Raw genomic sequence first — 25,853 nt, 5'->3', positions numbered from 1 at the left:
GCATATGATGCATTTTTAAATGTGTTGAATTTCTTATTTCCAAGAAGAGCCTCATCTACAAGTATCTCAAGTAACAAATTCTACATGGGTGTGACCACCTAAAGTTGGTCTTGGCATCCTTGTCCTTCTCTGTGTATTTTTTTTTGTTTCCCATTGCTATTCTAGTACAATGATATTCACAAGAAAAATGAGACAAAATCACCTCATTGAATTATTTATGACATTCAAGCAATTAACTCTTACATAGACAACACTACCATTAGGTTTTGCATCACATATTTTTCAAGAACACTGAAGATCACCAACAACATCTAGAGGCTTGTAATTTCAAATTGCATTTCCAACATTTCCGTGTAAATGAAGGTTCACAACAAAGTTTAATTACGAGGCTAAAGCCTCCATGAACTCTGCATCATCTGCCATAGCCTGCAATGTCTCTGGTGAAAGACAAGCTTCAAAGTCCATGCTTCCTTCTTCTATCCCAGGAAACACTGTTAACTTTCCATCATACTTATTGCTAACACCACTTCGCACAGCAACAGGTCTTCCACAGCCAAAGTCATTACCATACACATTGAATCGCGGCGAGCTTCCAGTGATCATTGCATTACTTGTTACGGCACTAAATTTAAATATCTTTGGGGAATTTACCCAATCCTCTATATACTTTTTCACTTCTTCTGCTGTTTGAGAAGCAATTGCCTTATTTATTTGCCAAGCCGCCCAGCCTAGTCCATGTTCAAGAAGATTGTCTACAGTAGTTGTTATGTTCCCATATAAAACTGCATTTCCTACGTACTCAGCTGGCAATGGTGGTTGTATTCTTTGCCTCACTCCCACAAGTAAACGGTAATGAACCTCTTGATTATCCTTGTAATGCCGGCTGCGAACCACAGCTCGCCAAAGATGACCCATTACTGCTTGAAGGGACGAGATGCTGGTGGTGCCCATTTCAGCATTGGCTTTTGCTTTGAGTTGTGAGATTTTCTTCTTGGAAAAATGAAAGACTTTTTGTTTGAGAGGTGTAGGAAAGGACCTCTCATCAGGGATTTCATTCTGATGGAAAGGAATATGAAGTGGGAAATCGATAAAACCATCAAAATAACAACGTTGGAAAATTGGAGGAGATTGTGATGTGGAATCAGTACTATTTCCTCTAGATATTTCAGACCAAGTGTTAAAGAAATGCCAAAATGGACTACCATCGACTACACAATGGTTTAAAGTGCAGCCGATGAAAATACCATCAACAAGCTCAGTTACCTGCACAGCTAACAATGGCTTGGAAATGCCTTGGTAGTTCAATACGCCATTCATCAGAAAGAAGGAGTTGACAATGTCTAGAACATATATGGGATCAAGGATATCTGCCACAGTAACATCATCAGCCACTGCATGAACAAATTGGGCTCCAAGGTTATTGCAATCAACAAAGAAAGAGGCGGTCTTGTCATCATCGTTTTCAACCATGACAAGGCGACCAGCAAGAGGGTAGAATATATCTAATGTGCGGGACAGAGAGTTTTTTAGGTGATCAATCACACTGCTAGCTTGTAGTTCTTTTTCTTGTGAAGGTGTAGGTTTGAAGAAAAGGAGACCCTTTTGGATATGATCAACTAAGAGCAGCTGGAGATCCCATGGAGTTAACTCAATCCTTCGAGTTAACTCTTTGGGACTCGCCGCTGCCTGAATGGTACTGGTGGATATGAAGCGAATGTGTGTCATCTCTGCTTCAAACTACTGCTACTAGATGAGTGCAAGGAGCTCTATGAATATGATACCTTATGAAAAATATCTGTGAAATAGACATTGTTCAAAATATGTGTGAAATAAACATTATGTTATGTTTAATTCTCCCAGCAAAGAAAGAAAAAGGACAATTATGCACGGCCTATTACACAGTATACACAAATTTCAATTTTTATACAGAAATCATAATTTAAAATAATAATTTTAATTCAAATAATAAATCATGTGATCTGGTAAAAAAAAATGTCAAATTGTACTTAATAACGTTAACATCATTGCCAAATTTGTGGAGCCCAACATGTGGATTGAGATCAGGTGTAATATCTAGGGTATTGCACCTGATGCAATTCACCCACCTTTTTTTCACAAATTTTTTTATATTTTTTTACTTTTTAATTTTTCTTTAATATATTTTATTTAATAGTTGGGATTGAAAGTTGCTTTTTCAACTTTTAACAACTTTCAATTTCAGCATGCAATTGCATCAGTGATCTCAATCCCCCAACATGTGCGTAGCCCATGTCTTCTTATCTTGTCTCCACCACATGTGAACACCAAAATCATGTCTAGGCTTTTTGCTCTCATATTTTTGCATGTACGTTTGTTACCTTGTTTGCCTGAATTGTTGTCTTCCATCTTTTCCTTTTGGATAAATTTCATTAACTTACCTTGATATTTGAGATGATGCCAATCAGGTTTAGAACGCTAAAAAATTTATCAATTTGGTCTTTATAACCAACATAGTCCCTAAGAAAAAGAACAAAAAAATTCACATATTAAACATTTAAATTTTTTTTCAATTACCTCACAATCATTAGGCTAACACTCAGATGTAATAATTATTGCCAAATAATTTTGGAACTCTACATTAGGTAGAATTGCAGTCGTAACAATATGATTAAGGGTGTATTTAGTTGGGGTGAAATAAGGTAGATGGAAAATAAATGTGAGAAAATAGGAGTGGATATTGTTTAGTAAGAAGGGAAAGATATAAAAAATTATAAATGGGGCTCAGGCATTTTCCACCCAAGCCCACAAAAAATGCCCCTCCAAAATGGAGAGAAAACAGGCGTTTTCACACCTATTGTTGGTGAATGACAAAAGTGTCATCACCAACTTTTTGCCTACTTTTTTCTACTTTTTCGATTATTTTTCTTTTTCTTTTTCTTTTCTTCCATTTCTTATAAATAATAAGTTGGTTTTGGGCCCTTTTTTTTCTTTTTTGGGTGCTCATCTCACTTTTTTTTTCTTTTTTTTTTCTTTTCTTTTTTTGGCATTTTGCTTATTTTATAAATAAAAAAAATATGAAAGTGTCCATAAAAAAATTTTAAATCAAAAAATGTGTTACTTTTTTTTTATATATTTAGTAATAATATAATGGTAAATTTATACCAACTTCAATTTTCATTCTCTCATTTTTCACCTCTCCAACCAAACACAAATGAAAGAAAACTAAAGGTCCGTTTGGATAGAACTTATGGCTGAAAACTAAAAATACTGTAGCAAAATAATTTTTAAATGAGTAAAAAATTACTATTCACTCTTTTTTTACTATTCATATGCCTTGGTACACTGTTCATGACCCATGAACAGTGCATCAGGTGTTGGTCTTAAAAAAAAAAAAAAAAATGCGGCGTGGACGTGCTATCCAAACCAGCACTAAGTCTCTATTTGGATACCAATGAAAAATAAAAATTATTTCACTATTCAGCTTATTTTTTATGCTATTCATAGGTCTCACTGTACTTTTTGATACTATTCATAAATCTCACTGTATTATTTCAACTAACTTTCACATTTATCTACAATACTTTCAGCAATAAGTTTTTAATTTCAGCAAAATAAGCAATATCCAAACAGACCCTAAATCTTTTCTATCATCTCACATCTTCCTATCCAAACAGACCCTTAAAGCATTAAAATCAGCTCTTCTTAAAATTATAGCATTTGACACATTAAAAAGTCTCTCTCTCTCTCTCTCTCTCTCTCTCTCTCTCTCTCTCTCTCTCTCTCTCTCTCTCTCTCTCTCTCTCTCTCTCTCTCTCTCTCTCTCTCTCTCTCTCTCTCTCTCTCTCCACAATAGCAACAACCGCATCCCCACAACCCTCCACCACCATAAACCCACAACCCACCATAAAACCCTAATCCAACACCACTAGAAATCCATCACCACCACCAAAATTACAACTCACCATCACAAGCCTTCACAAAACCCAAATCAAGTCAAAAACCCATAACAAAACCTAAATAAAAAATAAAATAAAAAAACTTCAACGTCAATCTAAAAAATTCACTACGTAGCAAGGTGGCTATGGCCTTGGAGAAAACCACACATCATCCATCCAAAATTCACATCCAATTTCTCTTTGAGATTAACCCAAACCTCAAACTCAAATCATACATCCAAACCCTCAAATCATACATCCAAACCCTCAAACGAAATCAATGAACCCAAACTCACGAACCTAAAATAAACCCCCAAAAATTCATTCTTTTCAAACCCTAAACAACCACACCCATTCCAACAAATCCCCAAACCCACAAACAATGGGAAAAGAAGATTTTTGGCCAAAAACAAAACTAAAAAAATTAGGGAAAAATAATATAAAAGGAAAAATAAGGGAAATAGAGAAAGGAGATGACGACCACCTCGGTGATGGTGTTGGCCATATGGCTTTAGGCCATGGCTAGGCTTGTGCAAGAAGAGAGAGAAGAGAATGAGGGATAGAGTCTCAAAGGCTCGCTCGTAGTGGTCATTGTGGTGGAGCCGTGGAGTTCTGATATAGAGAGAGATGGAAAATCACTACCATGATGGTGGTGGAGTTTGGTGGTCCATGGTGACCATTGGTGATGGCTGATGTGAGGCTAAGCTTTTGGGTTTAGGGTTTAAGCCAAGTTTCAACTATGGAGTTTCAAAAGAAGAGAGAGAGAGAGAGTAAAGACGAGAAAGATGGATAAAAAATAATTACACATCTATTTGTACTCTCATATTTAGAACATCATTGCAGCCCAATGCTAAACTTTTTGAGATTTGACACATCTGATGTAAGTGGGTCTCTAGTGTTTGTGTGCTAAATGCTACAAATTTAGCATTTAGCACACCTGATGTTAATGCTCTTACATTCATTGATGCTATATTGCATAATTGTATGCTCATTAACTGCAAGTATTAAAGTGACAGCCCATCGTTAAACCCCTAAATTCAAAAGATATTTACTACAATGCAAATGGAATGAAGGCCTATGCTAACAAAGTCCTCTAGAATTGAATAAGTAATTTTGTAAGCAAGAGTGACAATTGCGATTCGTTAGTCTGTTTGAAAAACTACATTCTGGTCTAACTTAGGCTGTAATATTAGGTCATCCCATGAATCAAGTTTTAGAATCAAATGTAATGTATAGATTCACAAAATATCTGGCCATTTATTTGTTTTTCATTTATAAATAACCATGGTCACCCATGAAACCAACGGAAGTCGCTCCAGCCTACAAACGCAAGATGTATATACTATTTTCAGCATTCTCATTCTCTCATTATCATACAAGTATAACCAATTGAAGAAAATGGAAATGACAGATTGTACACAGATTCTAGTTAGCAAAAAGAAAGTTCTCATAAATTTATCATTAACGCATCTAAAAAATTTCTACTAATATCTTACCACATTGCTTAGTATGGTAAGACTGCCTATCTTGATGGCTTTTTTTTACAGAAAAGCTACATACTTGATATCTCAACACAACATAACCCCGTTACATTTGCGCAGCCAGATGAGGCATCTCCATCTGACATCTGTTGTATGCTTCACAAGCTTCGGGCAACCTTTTCGTACAAATCGCGAGGCCAATTCCTTTTCAAGTTATTAGCAATAAAGCTTGCAATCTGCAAAGACAAAGGGATAACATCAAGTATGCCTCAATAATTTGCTTTCAACTTTTATAATACCAAGTTGATATGGCAATCCTATCAACTTTGTATTATAAAAGTTGAGAGCAAATGGGATGCTGAAGTAATTATTGAGGTATACTTGACGTGATCATTCTATCTTTTGCAGATTGCAATAAATAATCACATCAAGAATACCTAAATAATTACTTCAGCATCCCATTTGCTTTCGACTTTATAATGCCAAGTTGATCTCTCTCTCTCTCTCTCTCTCTCTCTCTCTCTGAGTAAAACAAAGTTGGTAAATTAGGATTATCAGATACACCTTTGTTTTGGGGGGATAAGTAAATAAATATAGTGGGCGCAGCCCTAGTACATATGATGTATACAAGAGAAAGTACCTTACAAGAAAGGAAATAAAAAAACTTATCCCTAAAATCCAAAAGCTCCACAAACTAACAAATTTGAAACAGAAAACTACTGGCAGCATTCATCCCAGAATAAAGTGATCCCAGAAATAAAAGCTCCAACTCTAAAACTGATGTTTTGGAACACTATAATGTCCAGCATTTTGCTTTCTACACACATACAAACATAAGACAAAAAGGCACAACCCAACAGATTTCACTACTGCTATGCTTTCCAAAATGCTCTAAAATGAACACAGCTTTCAAGCATTAAATGAGGAAATAAACCCTTCATTGGCTCTTAAAAGATGCTCATACAAAATCCAGTCAGTAAATTTTACAAGTTACGTGTATTAACTAACCAATTCTAACTCAAAACTTTTTCTTTTGGCTCCAAAGAAAAATAAAAGGTAGGGAGGGGGGGGGGGGGGTGTCAACCAGTCTGTGGAAAACCCTGCCTGGGTATATGACCATAGCAGCACCTACCTGCTGAGAAACCTTTGCTTAGACTGGGGAGGGGGAGAATTAGGGGGTGGCAGGTGCTCCCTCAACTCTAACTCAATTTGAAATCAAGTAATTTACATGTTAAATCAGCACACAAAACATGACTGCTTTTAAACAGTGCCCTTAAATTTCATTTTGAAAATATAAACTAAAAGTGTCAAATTTTAAGCTATGCAGAGACTATAAGAATAAAATAGTTGCAGATCACGACTGAGAGAATAATGGAAGGAAAACAGAGAATTTTAGTAACTTATTTTAAGATACCTTAGCCCTCAAGGCACGAAGTGATCCATCAGAATCCGCTACATTGTCCAGGCAAGTAAGAGCAACCTTCAGAAGGTCTGGAACACAATCTTGAACATGAGGTGATAAATTCTGGAACACATCTATGGTAGCATCCGGTGCTCGTGGATCTAATGGAAGAAATGGAAGTTTAGCAACCTCCCTCAAAGCATCTAGATGATGGCCCAATCTTGCCAACTTGTGGATTGACAATATTGCCTCAAGTTGTCTTAACACGGTTTGTTGCGCTAAAACATGCTCTCTCTCTTGAGGACTGCACAGTCAACTCAAGTATCTTTAGGGAAGAAGTTACATAGAATGCAGAGCATATAAAATGTAAAACATATAATAAATACATTATGGAAATTATTGACGGTAGCAGTTAACAGCCCAAGCGGACCAAGACCATGGTTAAAGATTCACAATCATTGGTAGTCAATTTTGACTTTTGAAAACAACAACAAATGTCCCAGTAATTAAGCAGTGCCCGATTGAAGCATAAAAACAACAAAAGGCCATGTAATTAGTTGTTACCACGCATGCGCGCAGGGGGAGGGGGTGGGTTGTGTGCTGTGCAAAGAAGCCAGCAGCAGCAACATAAGTCACCAATAATTTCCAACATACATTCTAAACAAAATTGTGTGAAGTAACTTAAGCAGAGGTATTAAAAATTAAAACAAAACAACTTTGTCAGAAAATTGTAAACTTACAAGGTATTTCAAAGAAGATTAAGAATGTAATTTCAAAATTCACTGTGATGATGAATAATTTGCTAACTATAAATTTATACCAGATAAACTGAGTTACGCCAAATTAAACTCAACTAAACATGAATCCCACTTTGGGACAGCTTGAGTTTTGACAGTCATTTGCTCATAAATTAAACCAGGATGTAGTTAATGACTATACTATAATGACTTGAAAAAAAATTTCATAATTTTAGGAATACTAAAATTCACACATACTCCAGAATATGAGCTTTTCAATTAAAGCCTCAATGCGTCAGAAGGTTTGTCTTAATTGAAATTTTCTTCTACTAAAGTTTATGATTGAACTTAGGTTACAATATTAGAAGAACTACGGACAAAACTAGCTAAAAACATACATGAAAAGTACATATTGAAAATGCTGAGTATTGGAATAACCTGACTTCAGGATAATATCTGTATGTCTCCAGTATTTCATTGCCTGAATGAATGAGGCCAGCAGTCTGGCTCTCACCATCTAATCTACCACGTGAGAGGGCGCATATTGCTTCAGAGAGGCACTTATTGATAGTATCCAGTGCCATTGAAAATGCCCCAACTCTCTTCTGAATTTCTATTGACTGAAGTTCAATGACAAAATAAAGGGACAAAACATAAGGTTAAACACTGAAAGAAGAAAGAAATCAGTTGAAGCAACATCATTTGAAAGAAAGAAACATTAATAGTTGAAGATGGCAGAAAACGAATAAGACTAGAAATAAGAAGAAAGGTGAGCACAAGAAAAGAAAGTCAAGATGTTTGAAACATAAGACATGGGAAAGAAGTAGAGGCCAACTCTAAATACTTCAAATTTAAAAAATCTTATACGATTTATAATCTCGAAAATATTAACATATCATCAGCACTTCAGATTTAACCCAAAAAAAAAAAAAGCTCAACTAAGGGTAGACTGTGCAGATATGGAAGATTACCTTCTTCTTCTTTTTTTTATAAGTAAGAATGATATATATACGGAGGGCTACTCTATGCAGGAAAAGCACATAGCAAATCCAAAAATTACAAGACAAGGAAAAAAGAAAAAAGAAACAGAAGAAAACCAAGCAATAGATTAATTACAAAAGAGAAGAGAGCTAAGAAAAATAAAAATTTATAGCCTATAGAAGTATGTCAATGCACTCAAATAGGAGAGAGTTGACTAATAAAAATAGTGAGTATTTTCAGTACTAAGGCATGCAAGCCTAATAGTTCTTTTTGTTCTTTTCTCTTCTATCTTTGTTCTTTTTTTTATTAGGTACAGTTTCATGCAGCGCCCTTGAAGACCATTAATTTCTCTCTTCTCCTTCTTCCTTACAACCCCAACAAAGTCTTCCACTGACTTATCAAAACCCAAAAACCCCACATACTTTCCCTACCAAATAACCATCAAATAAACTCATTAACCACCCTTTGTTCCTAAACACAATCAGATTTTCTAACAACTTGTTTGCTTCGAGAAGTAGTAATCTTTTTCTTTCTCCCCATCTTTTCAAACTCTAGTCAATTTTGAACCTTAACCCTTCTTTCCAAAAGTTCTAAATCCAGATCCTAAATTCTCCAAACCCTAGACCTACCACAAGAACACAGATAGATTTCCCCAAATTTAACCACGTTAGTCCCACTCCCAAAACATATTAGCGCAGTTAAAATAATATGGCCCACCAACACCGAGTAGAATACGAGATGACTGTTTTTTTGCTCAACATTTTATTAACTTATAAAACTTATAATAATAAAAAAATGGATTTCTCTTTTGCAGCTAGTGAAAAGCATGTAATATGGAACAATAAAGTAAATTTAATATGAACATGCAAAAGGACACAAGGCACAATTTCTCCATGTTAAACTCAAAAGGTAACAAAATAAGGCAAGAAAATTACTTTGTCATAAAGCCCAGCTTCCTGACACTGACAAGCAGCTTCAAGCAGAAATTGATGTCTTGCTTTCGCATCAGTCAAAAACCTTCCCAATTCACCTTCTTCTCCAGTACCTCTTGAACCAAGTAAAAGATAGATCCCACCATCCCGTAACAACAGCTCTGTAAGGAGTTGCTTTAACATCAAGCTTCTCTGCCTTTGCTGATCCACATTACCTCTTCCAGTCCATGACAACTGTCCGCCACCCACAGCAGCTGCAGCTTGTGCATAATATTCTAATGCTGTTGATAGATCACCACTACGTAAGTACATAGATCCATACTGCCTAATCATGCTAGATGCCTCTGCAAAAGCATCCATCACTCCCAGTTTTTGCCCAGCACCAATACCTTCAGAAAGGACCCCATGGTCTGCTAACACAATTGACATGTGAGCAGCATCAATGTTATATCCTCCACCTCCTGTTTCCTTAGACAAGTATAAGACAGCTGGTAGCAACTGGATGCTTAAAAGCAAAACATAAGGGTATACCAGAGGGTCCTTTCCATTTTTTGTATAATATGATGGATCAAATTTGTTCAGGTAGACCTGCAAATCATCCAAACTGTATGGTACCAACCCCTCATTCAGAACAGCAGATGAGACCCCACTCGGGCAGTCCCGTACAGCAGACAGTTTGAACCATAAGAAATCCTCTATAGTATTGAACAAATTTGGTAGATCTCTAAGCAGGCGGTCAATTTGCCTGCGAGAACCAGATATCATAGCATAGAGCAACAACTTTTTCTTGTCATATGCAGCTCGGCCCACCCTATCACCCATTCTTAACATTTTTTCGCATTCTTCTGAGGCGGCAGCTGCAGTCTCAGCGGGCACCATACCTCTAGTATTTATCCATTCTGTAAGCTGTCAAAAAGGAACAATGACTAAGACCGAATAAAATATATAGTCCTATTAATAACCAGTGAACAGTCTGTACCAGGGGAGCAAATTGATGTGAAGCACGGGATGACAGAGCAACCTTTCTCGCTTCGTCATAATACCCAGTTCTCAAGCAAAAATAGATCTGTTACACAAAAGTATGATTTAGTATGGAAAATAATTATTTGAAGCGGGGAAAAGGAATTGCTACTTCTTATCCATAAAAATTTAACATCTTGTATATCAATCAAAAATATCAAAAGAAGTTACGAGAAAAAGGAATTGTTACTTCTTTTCTACATCCATTTGTGCTTTCAGAAAGTTCTACACTTGATTATGACTTCAAAAGTGAGAAATCAAGACAAATCAAAAGCAAGTCCATATCTTCCCTAAATTACATCTAAGAATGAGGACCAGAAGAATGTGCCACACAAGGCCCAAACTGCGTATGTTGACAAAGAGGAAAAAATAAAGCGCACAAAAATACTTCAACAATTGAGATGCATCTGAATCTGACTCAGTTAGTACTACCCTTCAAAGCAAGATTAGAGGTCAAAAGTTTCAAATAATAGATATAAAATACAGAACAGAAAAATGCCGATTGATATTACTTGAAAGGAAGGAGCTAAAGGAGGACCCAAGGACAAAATATGAATGAGACGTTATGTGAAGCTTGTGGGATCATACATATTACATGCACAAACTACCAGTACAGACACTTTACTTGATTTGGTTGTGTATATTGCTTATATCTTGAATTGTTGCCATTCAAACATTACACAGTACCGGGACGTGTAACTTTCAAACAGTTTTTGAATTATAAAGAAAAATGCTTAACAGCATAAACATAACCAGCTTTAGCAGTCATACAATGGAATTGCTTAAAAATTTGGCATCAGTCATGGATTGGAACTTGTGAGTTGCATTATGTATTAGAAACTAATCAGCTGTAGACGTAACTTGAAGTTCAACAATTTGAGAAAACATGATAAAATCATAAGGGAAAAAGGAAGCACACTTGCTTGCATATCATAAATGAAAACAAGAAGCAGATTGATTAATGAAATGCAAGTTAAAAAAACAAAATACAAATGGAAGTATCCAAGACCTGCTGCCAGGTGGTATCAACAGGAGGCTGTCTACGGGCATCGCCTGCATCAAAATCCAGAACTCCATAATCCCTTAAACGTATCTGAAAAATCAATAAATAAATAAATAAAACTAAGGAAACATAATAAATCTTCAAGAGGGTAATGAAATCCATTACAACATGAAACTCCTGAAAAGTTGAACAGAAACATGTTATCAAACCCGAAGAAAGGCGCGAACTCTTTCCAAATTTCCAACCACCCCACCAAGAGCAGCCTACATGAGATCAAAAGATGTAAATTAAGACATAAGCGTTGAAACAACTAGTGCCAAATATGTGTTTTGAAGCAAGCAGTTCCAACTGATATTGTACTTTATGTTTTCACACATAGCTAAACATCAAAATTCTTACAAATATATATATATATATATATAGAGGAAAAGCAAAACTCTTTAGTCATTACCAGCAACAGAAGTTTACATGAACATGATATAATTGGTTGAGGAATTCAAACAACAAAGGTAGAACACTAGAAGCAATAACCAAATAAAGCAATATGTTCATACCGTTAATGAAAATAAGAGAAAATATGAAAGGAGGAACTATTTTCTAAATCAGCCCTCAGCCAATCCATTCCATATATATAAAGGAGAAGCATTTAAAAATATGACATAGATCATTCTGACAGTGACAGCTGATAGGGAGACCTCACTGATGGTATCTTCTAGATACAGCATAACAATTTCTCTCTAACGCATACAAAGGAAAGGAGAAACTATTTTCTAAATCAGCCCTCAGCCAATCCATTCCATATATATATATATATAGGAGAAGCATTTAAAAATATGACATAGAACATTCTGACGGTGAAAGCTGATAGGGACACCTCACTGATTGTATCTTCTAGATACAGCATAACATTTTCTCACTAACACATACAAAGGAGATGAGCATCATCAACAAAATTCAGTTTGCAACTACCAGCATCAAGATAATATAATACTAGACAAAATTAATACCTGTGCAGGATGACTTTGTATTGTATCCATGATATACTTCTCATGCCCCCATTCCAGGTGGCGCCTTGCACCAATGGCTAGTGACATCTTTTTTGATACATTGCGTTGCACAGTTGAATCTTCACCCATTAGCATCTATCCAAATATTGAAAATATGAATTACTTTATTATAAAGAAGTTTTAAGCAAGAACAGGCTCACAAACTGGATTATATTTGACAAGCCAAGCACAACCAAGAAAGTACACCTGAATGAGTTGCCATATCTTCTGCAAGTTAACGGATTTTCCACTGGATCCCTCAAGACCCAAACTTTCATAAGCACTCTTGAAAGCTGTACCAGGCTAATCAAAAAATCAAACAATAAATAAACTTATAAACCATACATAATGGAAAGCCCAACTTTTTTACAAGTAATATATAGGAAAACCTAACATACATAAAACAAAAGTTAACTTAGAGTTTAGACAGAATCTACGGGTCCGTTTAGATACCACTTATTTTGCTGAAAACTGAAAACAATAAAAAATACTAATAATAAAAATTACTGTTCACGCGTTTGGCACTGTTCATAAGCCTAAAATCACTGTTCATAGACAATGAACAGTACCAGACGCGCATCCAGGGAAAAAAATAGGCAGTAAACGCAACGCAAGAAACGCAATACCCAAACGCAACTTAAGACTAAAAGCACAATGAAAGTAAAAAGGTGGATATCACTGAATAATACCACATATCACAAATTGTGCATCAATATGCTTTAAGCTGAACCCCTAACAACTGTTAAGATAACTTATCATGTTGAATTTGCAACTTTACCATTAATATCAATAATTTAGCAGATTATTAAGCCAAAAAAAAAGTTGCAATCAGACAACTCAAGCTTATATTCCTTTTAAACGTGATGTGGGAATAATTTAAATGGAAATAACTATATTTACCTTAAATGGTAAGCCACGCTCCCTTGCATTATTTAAATTCTTCACGACTACAGCATAGACTGATGCCTTTTTCTCAATAATAGGCTTGTTAGCTAGAGGTACAAGGTCCATGCTAGATGGACCAGATGAACGTTGAGGGCTAGACGCAATGGACACCATTTGACCTGGATGAGTAGCCCCAGTGCTGGAATCAATCATGTTAGTCCTGGGTAACGTTGAAATTCGGCTTAAACTCTGTAGAAAATCACGTTTTTCTTTTTGCCAATCCTCCTGTTATAAAAAATTAAAAAAAAATTATATGCCAGAGTCAAGGTTCAAAGCACAATAAGTAAAGAGATCAACTCACAATCAGGGTTAAAAAGCTCAATGTGGAGGATTTTATTATTGATGGTCCTGAATGGACACTATAAGGTAACACAGCCCAGATGGTTCTCCATAAAATCATCCTTGCTAACCATGTAATGAAAATTGGAATAAACCGATTGCCCTATCCCACTGTGCTAGCCCTTAATGACGGGGTTTCCTTTTCCACATTCCAAGACATGCATGACAGTTGACATAAGGTGCACGACTGTGGTCTAGCAGCAAAGTTCCAACACGTAGCCATTATCAATCTTCTTAACCAATAGAAATCTCAGTATGTTAATTGGAAGGAATTCTATAACATGTGTGATCATTCTATTCACAGAGCTTCCACAAAGGGTATTATAAGGACCAACATCCTTATCAATCTTATGTTAGGGCATTTTCACTATTAAACTAATTGTTAGCTTCAAAAATCTAAAAACGCAATTTACAATACCATTTAATCTCATTTGAAAAGGAAGAACAAAAGAAAATCAAGTACAGTAAAACAAACTTAAAAAATTATACAATCGGGATATTAATCAAAGAATTGCTTTATCAGTTAAGAAGGTTTTGCTCAAATAAACAGGAAAACTAAACCCAAAGTAGCTTACATTGAGTCCAAAATTTTATTCAAATTCAACTGATAAAAAAATGGAAGACATAAAGCTAAAATGCAGCACCAAGAAATATCTGTAAATATATTTAAAATGTTAACATGCCAAATATAAAGAAACACAACCAAAATTTTGAACAAGGTAGAAAGCAAGTCATAGCAACATCCAATGAACCCAATAAGTCACACTGACCTCCAAAACTTTCAACATGTAATCATTATAGCTTCTGAGGTTATCCTTCTGAGCTTCCTGAATGGCAGAGACCATTGCCATCTCATGAACCTGAGATGAATACATTGCATGCAATATCAATAAAAGTTGCCGAATACTTCGTGAGGAACTTAAAAGAGAGCCAATCATGAAACCAAATTAGAAAAATCTTGCTCAAAATAAAGAAGCTGTAATTCAACTGCACAATCAAACTACATGTTTGAGTAGGGAGGGGGGAGACGCTAGGAAGTTGGAATAGGCAGAAAGAGATGGGCAGTAGCTAGGTTATTACAGTTCCATTCATTTTCAAGCAGACAGACAGGTGAAACCACACATCAGAACAAAACAAAGTGAAAGGCCGGAAGGCAAGGAAAAGAGTTCAGTCAATCAGGCTTGACAACCAGGAGAAGCAAAACAAAATTAGGATTTGGCCGAAAAAGAAGCAACGCTATGGATACCATGACCAATCACCATTGATAAAGATAAAAAAGAATCTTTCTAAATCACTTCAGGTCAGCAGGGCCTTCAAGCATCCAAAATACGCCGGTGCTATAGCAATTTCAACTAGATATGAGTAGATAGATCTATAGAATAATATTTAATACATGTTTATGTAAAGCCATATACTGAAAGATAGGGGAGAACTAAAAAAGCGTATTTGATAGAGATTCAACTATATCTCAAATATCTCAGTAGATCCTTCCACATTGCAATACCATGCCCAAAGTGTTAATACTGTAGCAAAAAAAGAGATGCATGGGGCATTACAAAGTGTTAATATATACTACACAGAAAGTAGATCATTTTTTATCTTGGAAGGAAGATTTGGATACGTAAATGAAGAGTTAAAGAAGTCTTTTCAAACCAAAGATAATCCAGAACCTTTTTTACATATAAGTAACATAACCCAGAACTTCATTCCATGAGTCCGAATAGTTTCAATTCAGACCAAGTTTATGTGACCCAGAGGGACCTTAAGCGTACATGCACATTGGCAGTGCAGATTGAATAAAAATAACCATCCGAAAGAAGATGCATCCTTTTTTCTCATTTCCAGCCATTAGCTTGTGACTTCTACCGCAAGCTTCCTAATCTACAATGAATCTGAATTTTCCCCCATTTTCAAGAAAGCAGTCCACCCTGACTCACCTAGAGATCTCATTTGCTGTTGGACTTGTAGAAGATCATGCAATCTCCTCGGTCCCTTATCTAGTAGCTGCTAAACATAATTTGAGTTATCTAAAAGCCTGATTATTCAGGAAATTTTGCTACCAGAGTATTAAGCCGTCTACAAATTTTGCACTTAAGAGCGTGTTTGGATAGAACTTATTGCTGAAAACTAAAAATACTGTAGCAAAATAATTTTTAAATGGGTAAAAAATACTGTTCATGCCAAAAATTACTGTTCATTGGCCTAAAATCACTGTTCATGACCAATGAACAGTGACAGACGCGCTGAAAAAAAAAGAAGCCCAGATGTGGACGCTGGACGTGGATGCGCTATCCAAACTCCACCTTAGAGTACTCAGCTGAAATGAATTTACAACTTAATTTAGTTATAGTAAGCTCATCACTAACCCCAGACTTCAAATTCTTCACAGGAAACCAATTTCATTATGTATTCTAAACAAGTCGGAGCACAAAGTGCCAGTTAGGGGGAACAATCCTTCTTCATAAGAGATTAAAATTTATAGCTTAAAGTTAAAAGAGAAAATTTAGGTAAACTGGTAAAGGGTAGGCAAGATAACTAGATGTAGTAACAATGGAAACTTAACTGTGTGGAATAAGAAGGTTATGCCCATCTCCTTTAACTAAACATTAAGTGGTAACCTAATATCTATAACAAGATTTACTTGTCCTCATACCTAACCAACTTCCTTAATGTGATGCAGAGAAAATAAAAAGTACATGTATAGGAACAGAACACTAACAATAAAATTTAAAAATAAAAATAAAAATGCAAATCATTAATGGAGCAGGTCAAAACACCCCAACCAAACCAGCAACTATAACATTTATCAGCCAAATGGTAGATTTTCAAGAATCTCTACTAAGCCCATAACAAAAATTAATTTAAACTTGAACTTAAATTAATTTAAACTTGAACTTTGGGTTTATCTTCAGTCATTTCCAAGATTGAACACTTAGTAGAAATGATCTGTATGTTAAACCAAAGTATAGAATATAAATATCATGTTTCATTTAATGGAGAAAGTCAAGCAAGAATGCAGATGAGTATTGACTCTTTTAAATTGGCAGCACTTGAGAGTACAAAGAACTAACAGAAATCTAAGTGTCCCTATGGAGGAAACAGCCGCCCCAATAAGTCATTGATCTGTACCTAAGTCTTGCTCATTCTGGTTTTTGGACCATGTTACAGAAAAATTTAAATGGATGCAAAAGAATGTGCCACAAGCACCATAACTTTGGATAGTTCTATGCGTTGCATTCTTTCTGTAAAATTTGTACCAAATCTTTACACAGCACCAAAAGTCTCTATCATAACTTTGGATAGTTTTATACGTTGTATTCTTTCTGTAAAATTTGTACTAAATCTTTACACAACACCGAAAGTCTATCATAACTTTGGATAGTTTTATATGTTGCATTCTTTCTGTAAAATTTGTACCAAATCTTTACACAACATCCAATTCATAATTTTCAAATCAGTAACAAATAATCAAATATATATTTCAGATTTTTTTTTTTAATAAATAAATATATATTTCATATAATGCCACATAATTTAAAGAAAATCAATTCATTGAACTATTTCAAGTAAACTAGAAGTTAAAGCAATAAAAACATGATAGTAGCCCTAATGGTGATAGTGAAAATCCATGACAGATCCTTAGTAGACCCTTTGAAAGACAGAAAACTACCTGCTGCAAATACTCTTCGACACTTGTTGCCTCAGCAGGAAAAACATCCTCAAACGTTGTCTTCACATAAAAATATAACAAAAAACAATAAAGAGTGAACAGTGAGCAAAAACACATATTATCCATAGAAAATAAATCATGTAAAATATTGCAACAAAAGCATTGTGAAAAGGTAAAGTAGACCACGAAATCAAAAATGACAGCAACTTTAGAGTAACAGCAAATTTTATAGACACTAAATAAAGAGAATGAGGGAATGATGTGCAATGAGTATATGGATTTTCTAGAGTTTCTTTGTCTGTTTGTTACAGCTTATTTTTCACCTTTTTGAGAATGATGTTTCAAAAAGTTGTACCTAGAAAAAAGTGAAGTTAAAAAAGGTTGTACTTTTAAAAAGTGTGGTTTGATAACGCTACCAAACGAGCACTTGAAATTGAGAGTCAAAGCAAGGGAAGCATGGCTTACAAAGAACATACCACAAGGTGACAAATTTGTGGAGGAAAGCGTGAGGAAGAGCAGTAACTTCAAATGTATATACATATAGGAAGAGCAACAATTAAAATTTATTATTTGCATCTTTTTTTTTTTTTTTTTATAAGTAAGAAGAGAATATTATTAAAGAGAAAAGCGAAAAAAATACAGAGAGTTCACGGTAGTGAACGCATGAAAAATGAAACAAAAAGACAAAAGCAGCCCCTAGTCTATCCTAATAGACGAAAGAAAATCCATAAGGGTAGAACAATCCGAGAAACCCCAATAACAAGACCAATCAAAGAGGATCCGCTGACAAGACTCTAATAACTGAACCACAATTTTCCCCTCATCCTCAAAAGACCGCTGATTTCGTTCAGTCCAAATAGTCCACATTAAACAGCCTGAGACCAAGTTCCAAATGTCAGTACTATGCTTCCCAAACCAATTATACCAACAAAATAATAAGTCCACAACTGAACATGGCATGACCCAATCGATCCCAAACAACCGAAGCATATACATCCACAAAGAATGAGCTATCGGACAACTAAGTAATAAGTGATCCACAGATTCCGCATCACAACAGCACATACAACAGGGATTCGCCAAAGGACGACCACAAAGCATAAGGTTGTCCAAGGTTAGAATCAAACCATGAGCTGCTGTCCACATGAAAAAAGCCACCATTTTAGGAACTTTAACTTTCCAAATGCCCTTCCAAGGAAAAGTGGAAGGAGCTGCATTACGAATCTTATGATAAAAAGACCGAGGATCAAACTTCCCACTACCATTAAGAACCCAGCTAAGCCTATCACACCCTCCACCCCTAGGAGTACAGGTACAGATGAGATGAAGAAGGGAGTAGGAAGCCGCTAACTCCCATTCATTGAAACCCCTGTAAAATCTTAAACTCCACACTCTGTCATTCTCACCCATAGGAAGGCTTAACACATCTGAAATATAGGCCTCCTTATTAGCTGAACACAGAAATAGCTAAGGATAGAGCAATTTAAGAGCAACATCTCCAGTCCACTTATCATGCCACAAAAGGATACGAGAACCATCTCCCACCACAAAAGAGATATGCTTTGTGAAAGAATCCCACCCTTCACTAATACTCCACCATAACCCACAGCCATGAGCCCTACAACAAGCTCTAGTGCACCAACCCCCTTTTCCCTCCCCATATTTCATGGCAATGACCCTTCTCCACAGGTGAGTGGTTTCATGGCCATACCTCCAAAGCCATTTCCCTAAAAGGGCCTAATTAAAAGACGTCAAATTCCGAATTCCCAAACCACCCAACTCACGCGGTAAGCAAACCTTTTCCCAAGCCACCAAAGGATATTTGAAACACTCAACTGATGAACCCCACAAGAAGTTCCTCTAAATACGTTCCAATCTAGTCGCTACAGCTTTAGGGATAGTGAAAAGGGAAAGGTAATAAGTTGGAAGGCTTGAAAGTGTACTTTTCAGTAGGGTAAGTCTACCCCCCTTTGACAAATAAAGCTGCTTCCAACCTAAAAACTTCTTTTCCATCCTCTCAAGGATTGGATTCCAAATAGATGCTGTTTTATACGAAGTTCCCAATGGCATACCCGAGTTAATCATAGGTAAACTACCCACCCTACATCGAAGAATATTAGCCAAAAATTGAATGTTACGCACCTCTCCAATAGGGACAATTTCACTTTTCCTCACATTCACCTTCAATCTAGTAAAAGCTTGAAAACAAGTTAAAGCCAGCCTAATAGTAAGAATCTGCTCTCTAAAGGCCTCACAGAAAAGAATGGTATCATCCGCAAATAACAGGTGAGAAACACGGATACCGGTAGCATTAATAGGACCCGCTTTAAAACCCTGAATGAGACCACCTTCCTCAAATTTCTTCAGGATACAACTTGAAACCTCCATGATCAAAAGAAAGAGCAGGGGAGACAAAAGATCACCTTGTCTGAGACCTCTAGAGCTACCAAAGAAACCAACAAGAGATCCATTAACCAAAACTGAGAAGCGAACAGTGGAGACACAAGTCTTTATCCATCTCCTCCATCTATCCCCAAAGACCATCCTCTCCAACAAATAAAATAAAGTGTCCCAATTTACATGATCATACGCTTTCTCAATGTCTAACTTACACATCACCCCCGGAGTAAGACACTTCAATCTACTGTCTAAACATTCATTAGCAATAAGCATTGAATCCAAAATCTGTCTGCAACCAACAAAAGCATTATGTGACTCTGAGATAAGATTATCAAGCACCTGCCTCAATTTGTTTGCTAGAACCTTAGAGAAAAGCTTATACACACTGCCCACTAAGCTCATAGGCCTAAAATTTTTGATATTCAAAGCATTATTTTTCTTGGGAATCAGGGATAGAAAAGAAGCATTCAGAGACCGTTCAAACTCTAAGTTCCTATGGAAATGATCAAAAAATGCCATGACATCTATTTCCACTACACTACAGCATTTTTGAAAAAATGCCATAGTGAAAGCATCAGGACCTGGGGCTTTCTCCCCCTCCATCTCTTGAAGAACCTTCATCACTTCCTCCTTAGAAAAATCCCTCTCTAATTCGAACTGCTGGTCCTCCTCAATAATGGCAAACTCTAAACCATCCATAGAAGGGCGCCAAGAATCTGACTCAGTGTACAAACTCTGATAAAAATGGACCACCTTCGACCATACCTCTTCCTCGTCCTCATAGAGGACACCATCCACCTCTAAACCCCTAATATGATTAGTTCTTCTATGGGAGTTTGCAACCCAATGAAAAAAGCGAGTATTATTGTCCCCTTCCTTCACAAATAACATCCGTGACTTTTGTCTCCAAGAAATCTCCTCCAAAGAAACAAGATGTGCAATTTCACCTTTAATCTAAATACAACGAGTTTGATCCTCATGAGAAAGACCAGATAAGTCCTCCCTAGGATCCAAACCCATCAATTTAGATAAAAGACATCTCTTCCTAAAGGCTAGATCCTCAAATTCCTCCTTATTCCACTTTTTCAAGTCTTCTTTAAGAGCTTTTAATTTACAAGCCAAAATAAAGCTAGGGGAACCCGAAAAGCAATACCCATTCCACCAATGTCGAACCCTCTCTACAAAACCCTCTTCTTTCAACCACATATTCTCAAACTTAAAGGCACTTTGACCTTTACTAACACTACCAGCCACCACCAAAAGAGGACAATGATCCGAAACTACACGAGGGAGTACCCTTTGAGACACATTACCAAAGTGATCTACCCAATCCACCGATGCCAAAGTTCTATCAATTCTTGACATACAATTTGTCCCCGAATCTCTAAACCAGGTTAACGAAGCCCCTTCAAGAGGTAAGTCCACAAGGTAATTAGCCTCAATAAAGTTTGAAAAGGCAAACATAGCCGGACTAAAAGTCTCACAACCAAGTCTTTCACTCGGATATCGAATGGTATTGAAGTCCCCAAAAACACACCAAGGCATATTCCACCTAGAATGCATCCCTGTAAGCTCCTCCCGCAGAGCACCCCTCTGATTATCATCATTAGGCCCATACACTCCTGTACTAGCCCACACAAAATCATCCACAACCCCCTTCAGCAAAACATTAACAGAAAACAAACCAACAACACTATCAACTTTTTCAAGAACTCTCTTATTTCAAACCAATAACACCCCCCCTGCAGTATTGGCTGCATCTAGAGCAACCCAGTCAAGGAACGGACTACCCCAAAGACTTCGGACGACAGAAGAGTTTAAGGAGGACAACTTAGTTTCTTGAAAGCAAACTATATCACACTTCCACTCCTTGAGAAGATTTTTGCAAACCTCTCGCTTCTGAGGATTATTTAATCCCCTCACATTCCAAGATAACAGCCATAAACTCATTTAAAACTGGTGATCACCCCCATACCATCTGAGAAGTCTCTGTTCCTCCCCTTAGATGCTACTCCATCATAATTAATAGAAGAAATTAAACCTTTGAGTTCTCTAAGCCCTTTCTGCTTTGAGTTCACAATACCTCTAGCAGACCCAACACTAACAACATCAACACATTCTTGTTCAAGAAGACGAAACAGAGCCAGACACTAATCTTCGTGCTTAACAATAGGAAAACCCACAATTCTACAAAAAAATTTCATCAGGCTACTAACCCATTTCGAATTATTCACCACTGACCCTTGAACCTCATCCTCATCCTCATCACCTTCTTGGATCACCTCCAACACCTTTTGATCATTAGGATCCCATTTAGATAGAGGTGAGCACTCCAAAAAACCATTCTCATCCTCTCCATGATCAAGCCACTAGGATTAACTTCATTGTGCTTCCACTAAATCAAAAGATGCTCAAGCCCATCCTGTGACAGCTCAACCCCATCCAAATGGCTCGGCAACACTGGCTCAGCAGTAGGATTGCACCTTTTTTCTCCCTTCTCACCTGAAACCACCGAGGAGTCATCTCTCCTCCCAAAACAAAGACCCTCCTCGCTACCCAGACCTGACAGAGGAGAGAAAGAGTTTTGGGCATCAAACCCAGGACCCATAGGCCTCGCCGTCGCCCCTACCCTCAAAACACCAGCTATCAGAGTATGGGTCTCATCCCTCATCCTCCGATTTGACATCACCACACCAGAAAACCCAAGATCGGGCCCCTCCCTCACACTCGCCGTCACCCTCTGTCGCACTAAAGATGTTTGCATCTTAAATTACATCAATGGTATGCATTTGAGGGGAGCATTTCACTAACCATAATGTTTGAATCCTCTCACTTAGCACTAATATATTGGATGCAACAGCACTAAAATTGTCAAATTCACTTGCAGAATAGTGACATTCATGCATTGACTTGGTGAAATGCATGTATGGAAGCAGGTTTTCACTATATAGTGTGGAATCTGAATATATGTTGCCTTCTGCAACAAATTATGCGTCCAAGATATTAAATATAGATTAAAAAACTATTAGAATTTAATCAAACTCAACATAAAACAAGGATATTTATTTATAAATCATTCAAATTTTACATATTTTTACCTATTAGTTTTCTTTCTGTTCATATTTATACAATGTGTTCAACAGCCTACATAAATTAAGTTTAAGTCGGGAAAAAATATATTGAAAATTTTATATCTAAACCATTCAAGGCACATTTAAATATCACTTAAAGCATGCAGACAATAAGGCTAGGTTAGTATACTTTAGCAAGTAGAATGCAAATAATATTCCACCTTCAATTCAAAAGACTTCAGATCCCGCGCAAGTTGCTCCGCATTTATTCCCTCGCGCGCAAGTAGCCTATAAATCCAATAGAAGAGAGTAAAACAAATAAAAGCAGATATCACCATATCTTTTTCTTGAAAAGAAACTATGGATATAAATAATAATACATTTGAATTCATAAGAAATCTGACAATAGGATTCATAGAGGTACCTTGTGGCAGCAATAGATTGGGAAGGAGCCTCAGTTCGCAGGGTTTTAGCTTTGAGCTTCTTTGATAATGCCTCTAACTGATCTAAGTTTCTCTGAAATAAACACATGATTTAACTCAGAGACAAGAAAAAGCACACCGTATAGATCCATGTGCAGAATTGAGTTTTTCTTTTTTTTCCTAGGAATACCAACTAATATGTTCTCTAATGATAAGAATTCCTAATTTGTAATTTCTTTTAGAAATATCATCTAATCTTTATTCTAAAAATAATTTATTCCAAGAATAAGAAGGAACGCTTCACTTCTGTTTAGATTAATTTAATTAAAAAAAATTCATTAGTAAATATAATGGTGGTAAAGAGAAATGTAGGGACAACCTCTCGCTCAAGTTGCAAAGACTAGTGCAGCAGAGCAGCCATGGCGTCCCGAAATAATGTGTGCCTATCACACCATTATAAAAATAGTGCACCACAATTTTACAAAAACCTCTCTCGTGGAAATACCACGCCACCCCTTCCTCAAGAGGGAAGCGCTCGGCCTTAGGCGTTACAAACTAATTAAACAAAAAATATTTCCTGAACTAGTTGACTGTTATACAACTATTTCACCTAGTTCATACAAAAATATGTTCTTACCATACTGGGGACAAAAATATGTTCTTACCATACTGGGGACATAGAACAAAACCTAAGACTCAAAACTTAGATTATTTATTGGTGAGTAAGTAGTCAGCTTTATCAGCAACAAACAGAGGATCATTTGTCCAATACTGACTGGTTGCCAAGAAATTTTACAAAAATAGAAACAAAGGAAGACAAATGAATCTTGATCACAATACTTACTCCTTTCTGAAAACTAATATACACAACTTGTCAAAGACAGTCACGATTTTTTTTATTCGTAAATTACACATGCAACCAATGTGTCTAGAACCCATGAACTCATCCTTCACCTTCCCCTTCCCCTTTTTGTTTTTCTTTTTTCTTTTTATGATGTGTAAGTTTTGGCCCCCAGAGGAAGAGGAATATGAGATTCAAACTAGCGACCTCCATTTCAAGAGGCGTGATCCCCAACCAACTATACATTTGTACTACCTTTTGGGCTTCACCCTTGACCTTGCTTTTACAAGGGGATGAGAGGAGGAGGAGTGATTTGAACTAAAACTTATTTTCAGCTAAGACAAAAAGTCACATTCGGCTCGATTGATTTTTTTTTTTTTAATCAGGTTCATAGACAACAATAGTAAAAATTAATTCAAAATGTAATTCAGTTGCCTCTCATTACACTTTATTAGCAAAGCACCAGAGCGAAATTGGAAATGAGAGAGTAACCTAAGTACCTTGCGCTATGCTCATGTAAGCACAATTTTTAAAAAAATATACATTCTTTAATTTTCTTTTCTTCCCCTACATTTTCTCGGAAAACAAACTGAAACTGAACATCAAAATAAACTAAGTCCTAAACCTGTATTTTCAAATCTCAAAGCCATTATAAACTTTTTCTAGGTTTAAATTACTTTAACTGTCCCTAACCATTTCTCTCACAGCAACCAAATCCATAAAGCCTCAGCCAATCACATTTTCTCGGAAAACAAAACGGAGCACTAAATAACACAAAAGAACAATTTTCCTCTTTCCTTTATCTCTGTCTCTCTCACGCGAGCACAAATTTTCTAAAAATACATATTCTTTAATTTTCTTTTCTTCCTCCACATTTTCTCAGAAAACAAACTGAAACTGAACACAAAATAAAAAAAATAAAAACTAGTCCTAAACCTATATTCTCAAATCGCGAAGTTATTACAAAACTTTTTCTAGGTTTTGATTCCTTAAACTTTCCCTTACCAATTTCTCTCACAGAAACCAAATCTATAAAGCCACTAAATAACAGAAGCAATCAAATTTCCTATTTTCTTCTTTGCTTTTTTACCTCGCGAAAAAAATCCACACATCTTAAAAATTTTCCAAACTTTTATTGTTTTCTCGGAAACCAAACGGAAAATGTAGAGAGAGAGAGAGAGAGTAGGGTTTGGTTAGGGACCTGAAGAGGAGGGAACTGAGCGGAAGGCGCGGCTTGTTCGAGTAGCTTGGTGGAAGAGTGAAGCAGATCGGTCCAACCACTCATGTCTTGATCGGTCGCCATTGCTTCTTTCTACTTCTACTATGGCTACTACTGTGAGAGAGAGAGAGAGAGAGAGAGAGAGAGGGAAAGGGTTTTAGAAGCTTTTTAAAAGCCCTAATAACAATTTGAAAAAGGTGCTCCTATCCTATACTTGTTGTATTACTCGCTGGAGCTACTACGTTGCCCGGGTCTGTTGGGTCGGGTTCGGATCCGATCTCTTGGTTAGCCCAAAGTATTAGATTAATTTGGTTCTACAACAATGATTTGGTCATTTTCTATTCAAACTTGGCAAAATTTGCCAAATATAGCATGTTTTAGAAAAAATTTAAGAAAATAGCACACGGACAAAGTTAATTAGTTAAGAATC

The 25,853-nt window shown here is 36.4% G+C and overlaps 2 protein-coding genes across 2 annotated transcripts; both read right to left on the bottom strand.

The window, feature by feature from the left end:
- Positions 1 to 273: 273 nt before the first annotated feature.
- Positions 274 to 1,726, bottom strand: LOC142610554 (putative acetyltransferase At3g50280). Its single transcript, XM_075782391.1, has one exon. The coding sequence runs from the start codon at positions 1,723 to 1,725 to the stop codon at positions 382 to 384; it is 1,344 nt and encodes a 447-aa protein (XP_075638506.1). The 5' UTR covers position 1,726; the 3' UTR covers positions 274 to 381.
- Positions 1,727 to 5,149: 3,423 nt separating this feature from the next.
- Positions 5,150 to 25,594, bottom strand: LOC142610705 (nuclear pore complex protein NUP93A). The gene is made up of 15 exons (XM_075782617.1): positions 25,406 to 25,594; positions 23,366 to 23,457; positions 23,163 to 23,229; positions 17,471 to 17,530; positions 14,571 to 14,660; positions 13,417 to 13,686; positions 12,724 to 12,819; positions 12,478 to 12,612; positions 11,680 to 11,733; positions 11,477 to 11,560; positions 10,427 to 10,513; positions 9,451 to 10,353; positions 7,973 to 8,154; positions 6,810 to 7,101; positions 5,150 to 5,631 (listed from the first exon to the last, which is right to left on the bottom strand). The coding sequence occupies exons 1-15, from the start codon at positions 25,505 to 25,507 to the stop codon at positions 5,554 to 5,556; spliced, it is 2,592 nt and encodes an 863-aa protein (XP_075638732.1). The 5' UTR covers positions 25,508 to 25,594; the 3' UTR covers positions 5,150 to 5,553.
- Between the last annotated feature and the right edge of the window lie 259 nt (positions 25,595 to 25,853).

This window comes from Castanea sativa, chromosome 9, assembly GCF_040712315.1.
Source record: "Castanea sativa cultivar Marrone di Chiusa Pesio chromosome 9, ASM4071231v1".
Lineage (NCBI taxonomy): Eukaryota > Viridiplantae > Streptophyta > Magnoliopsida > Fagales > Fagaceae > Castanea > Castanea sativa.
This window is presented reverse-complemented; position numbering and strand designations above follow the sequence as displayed.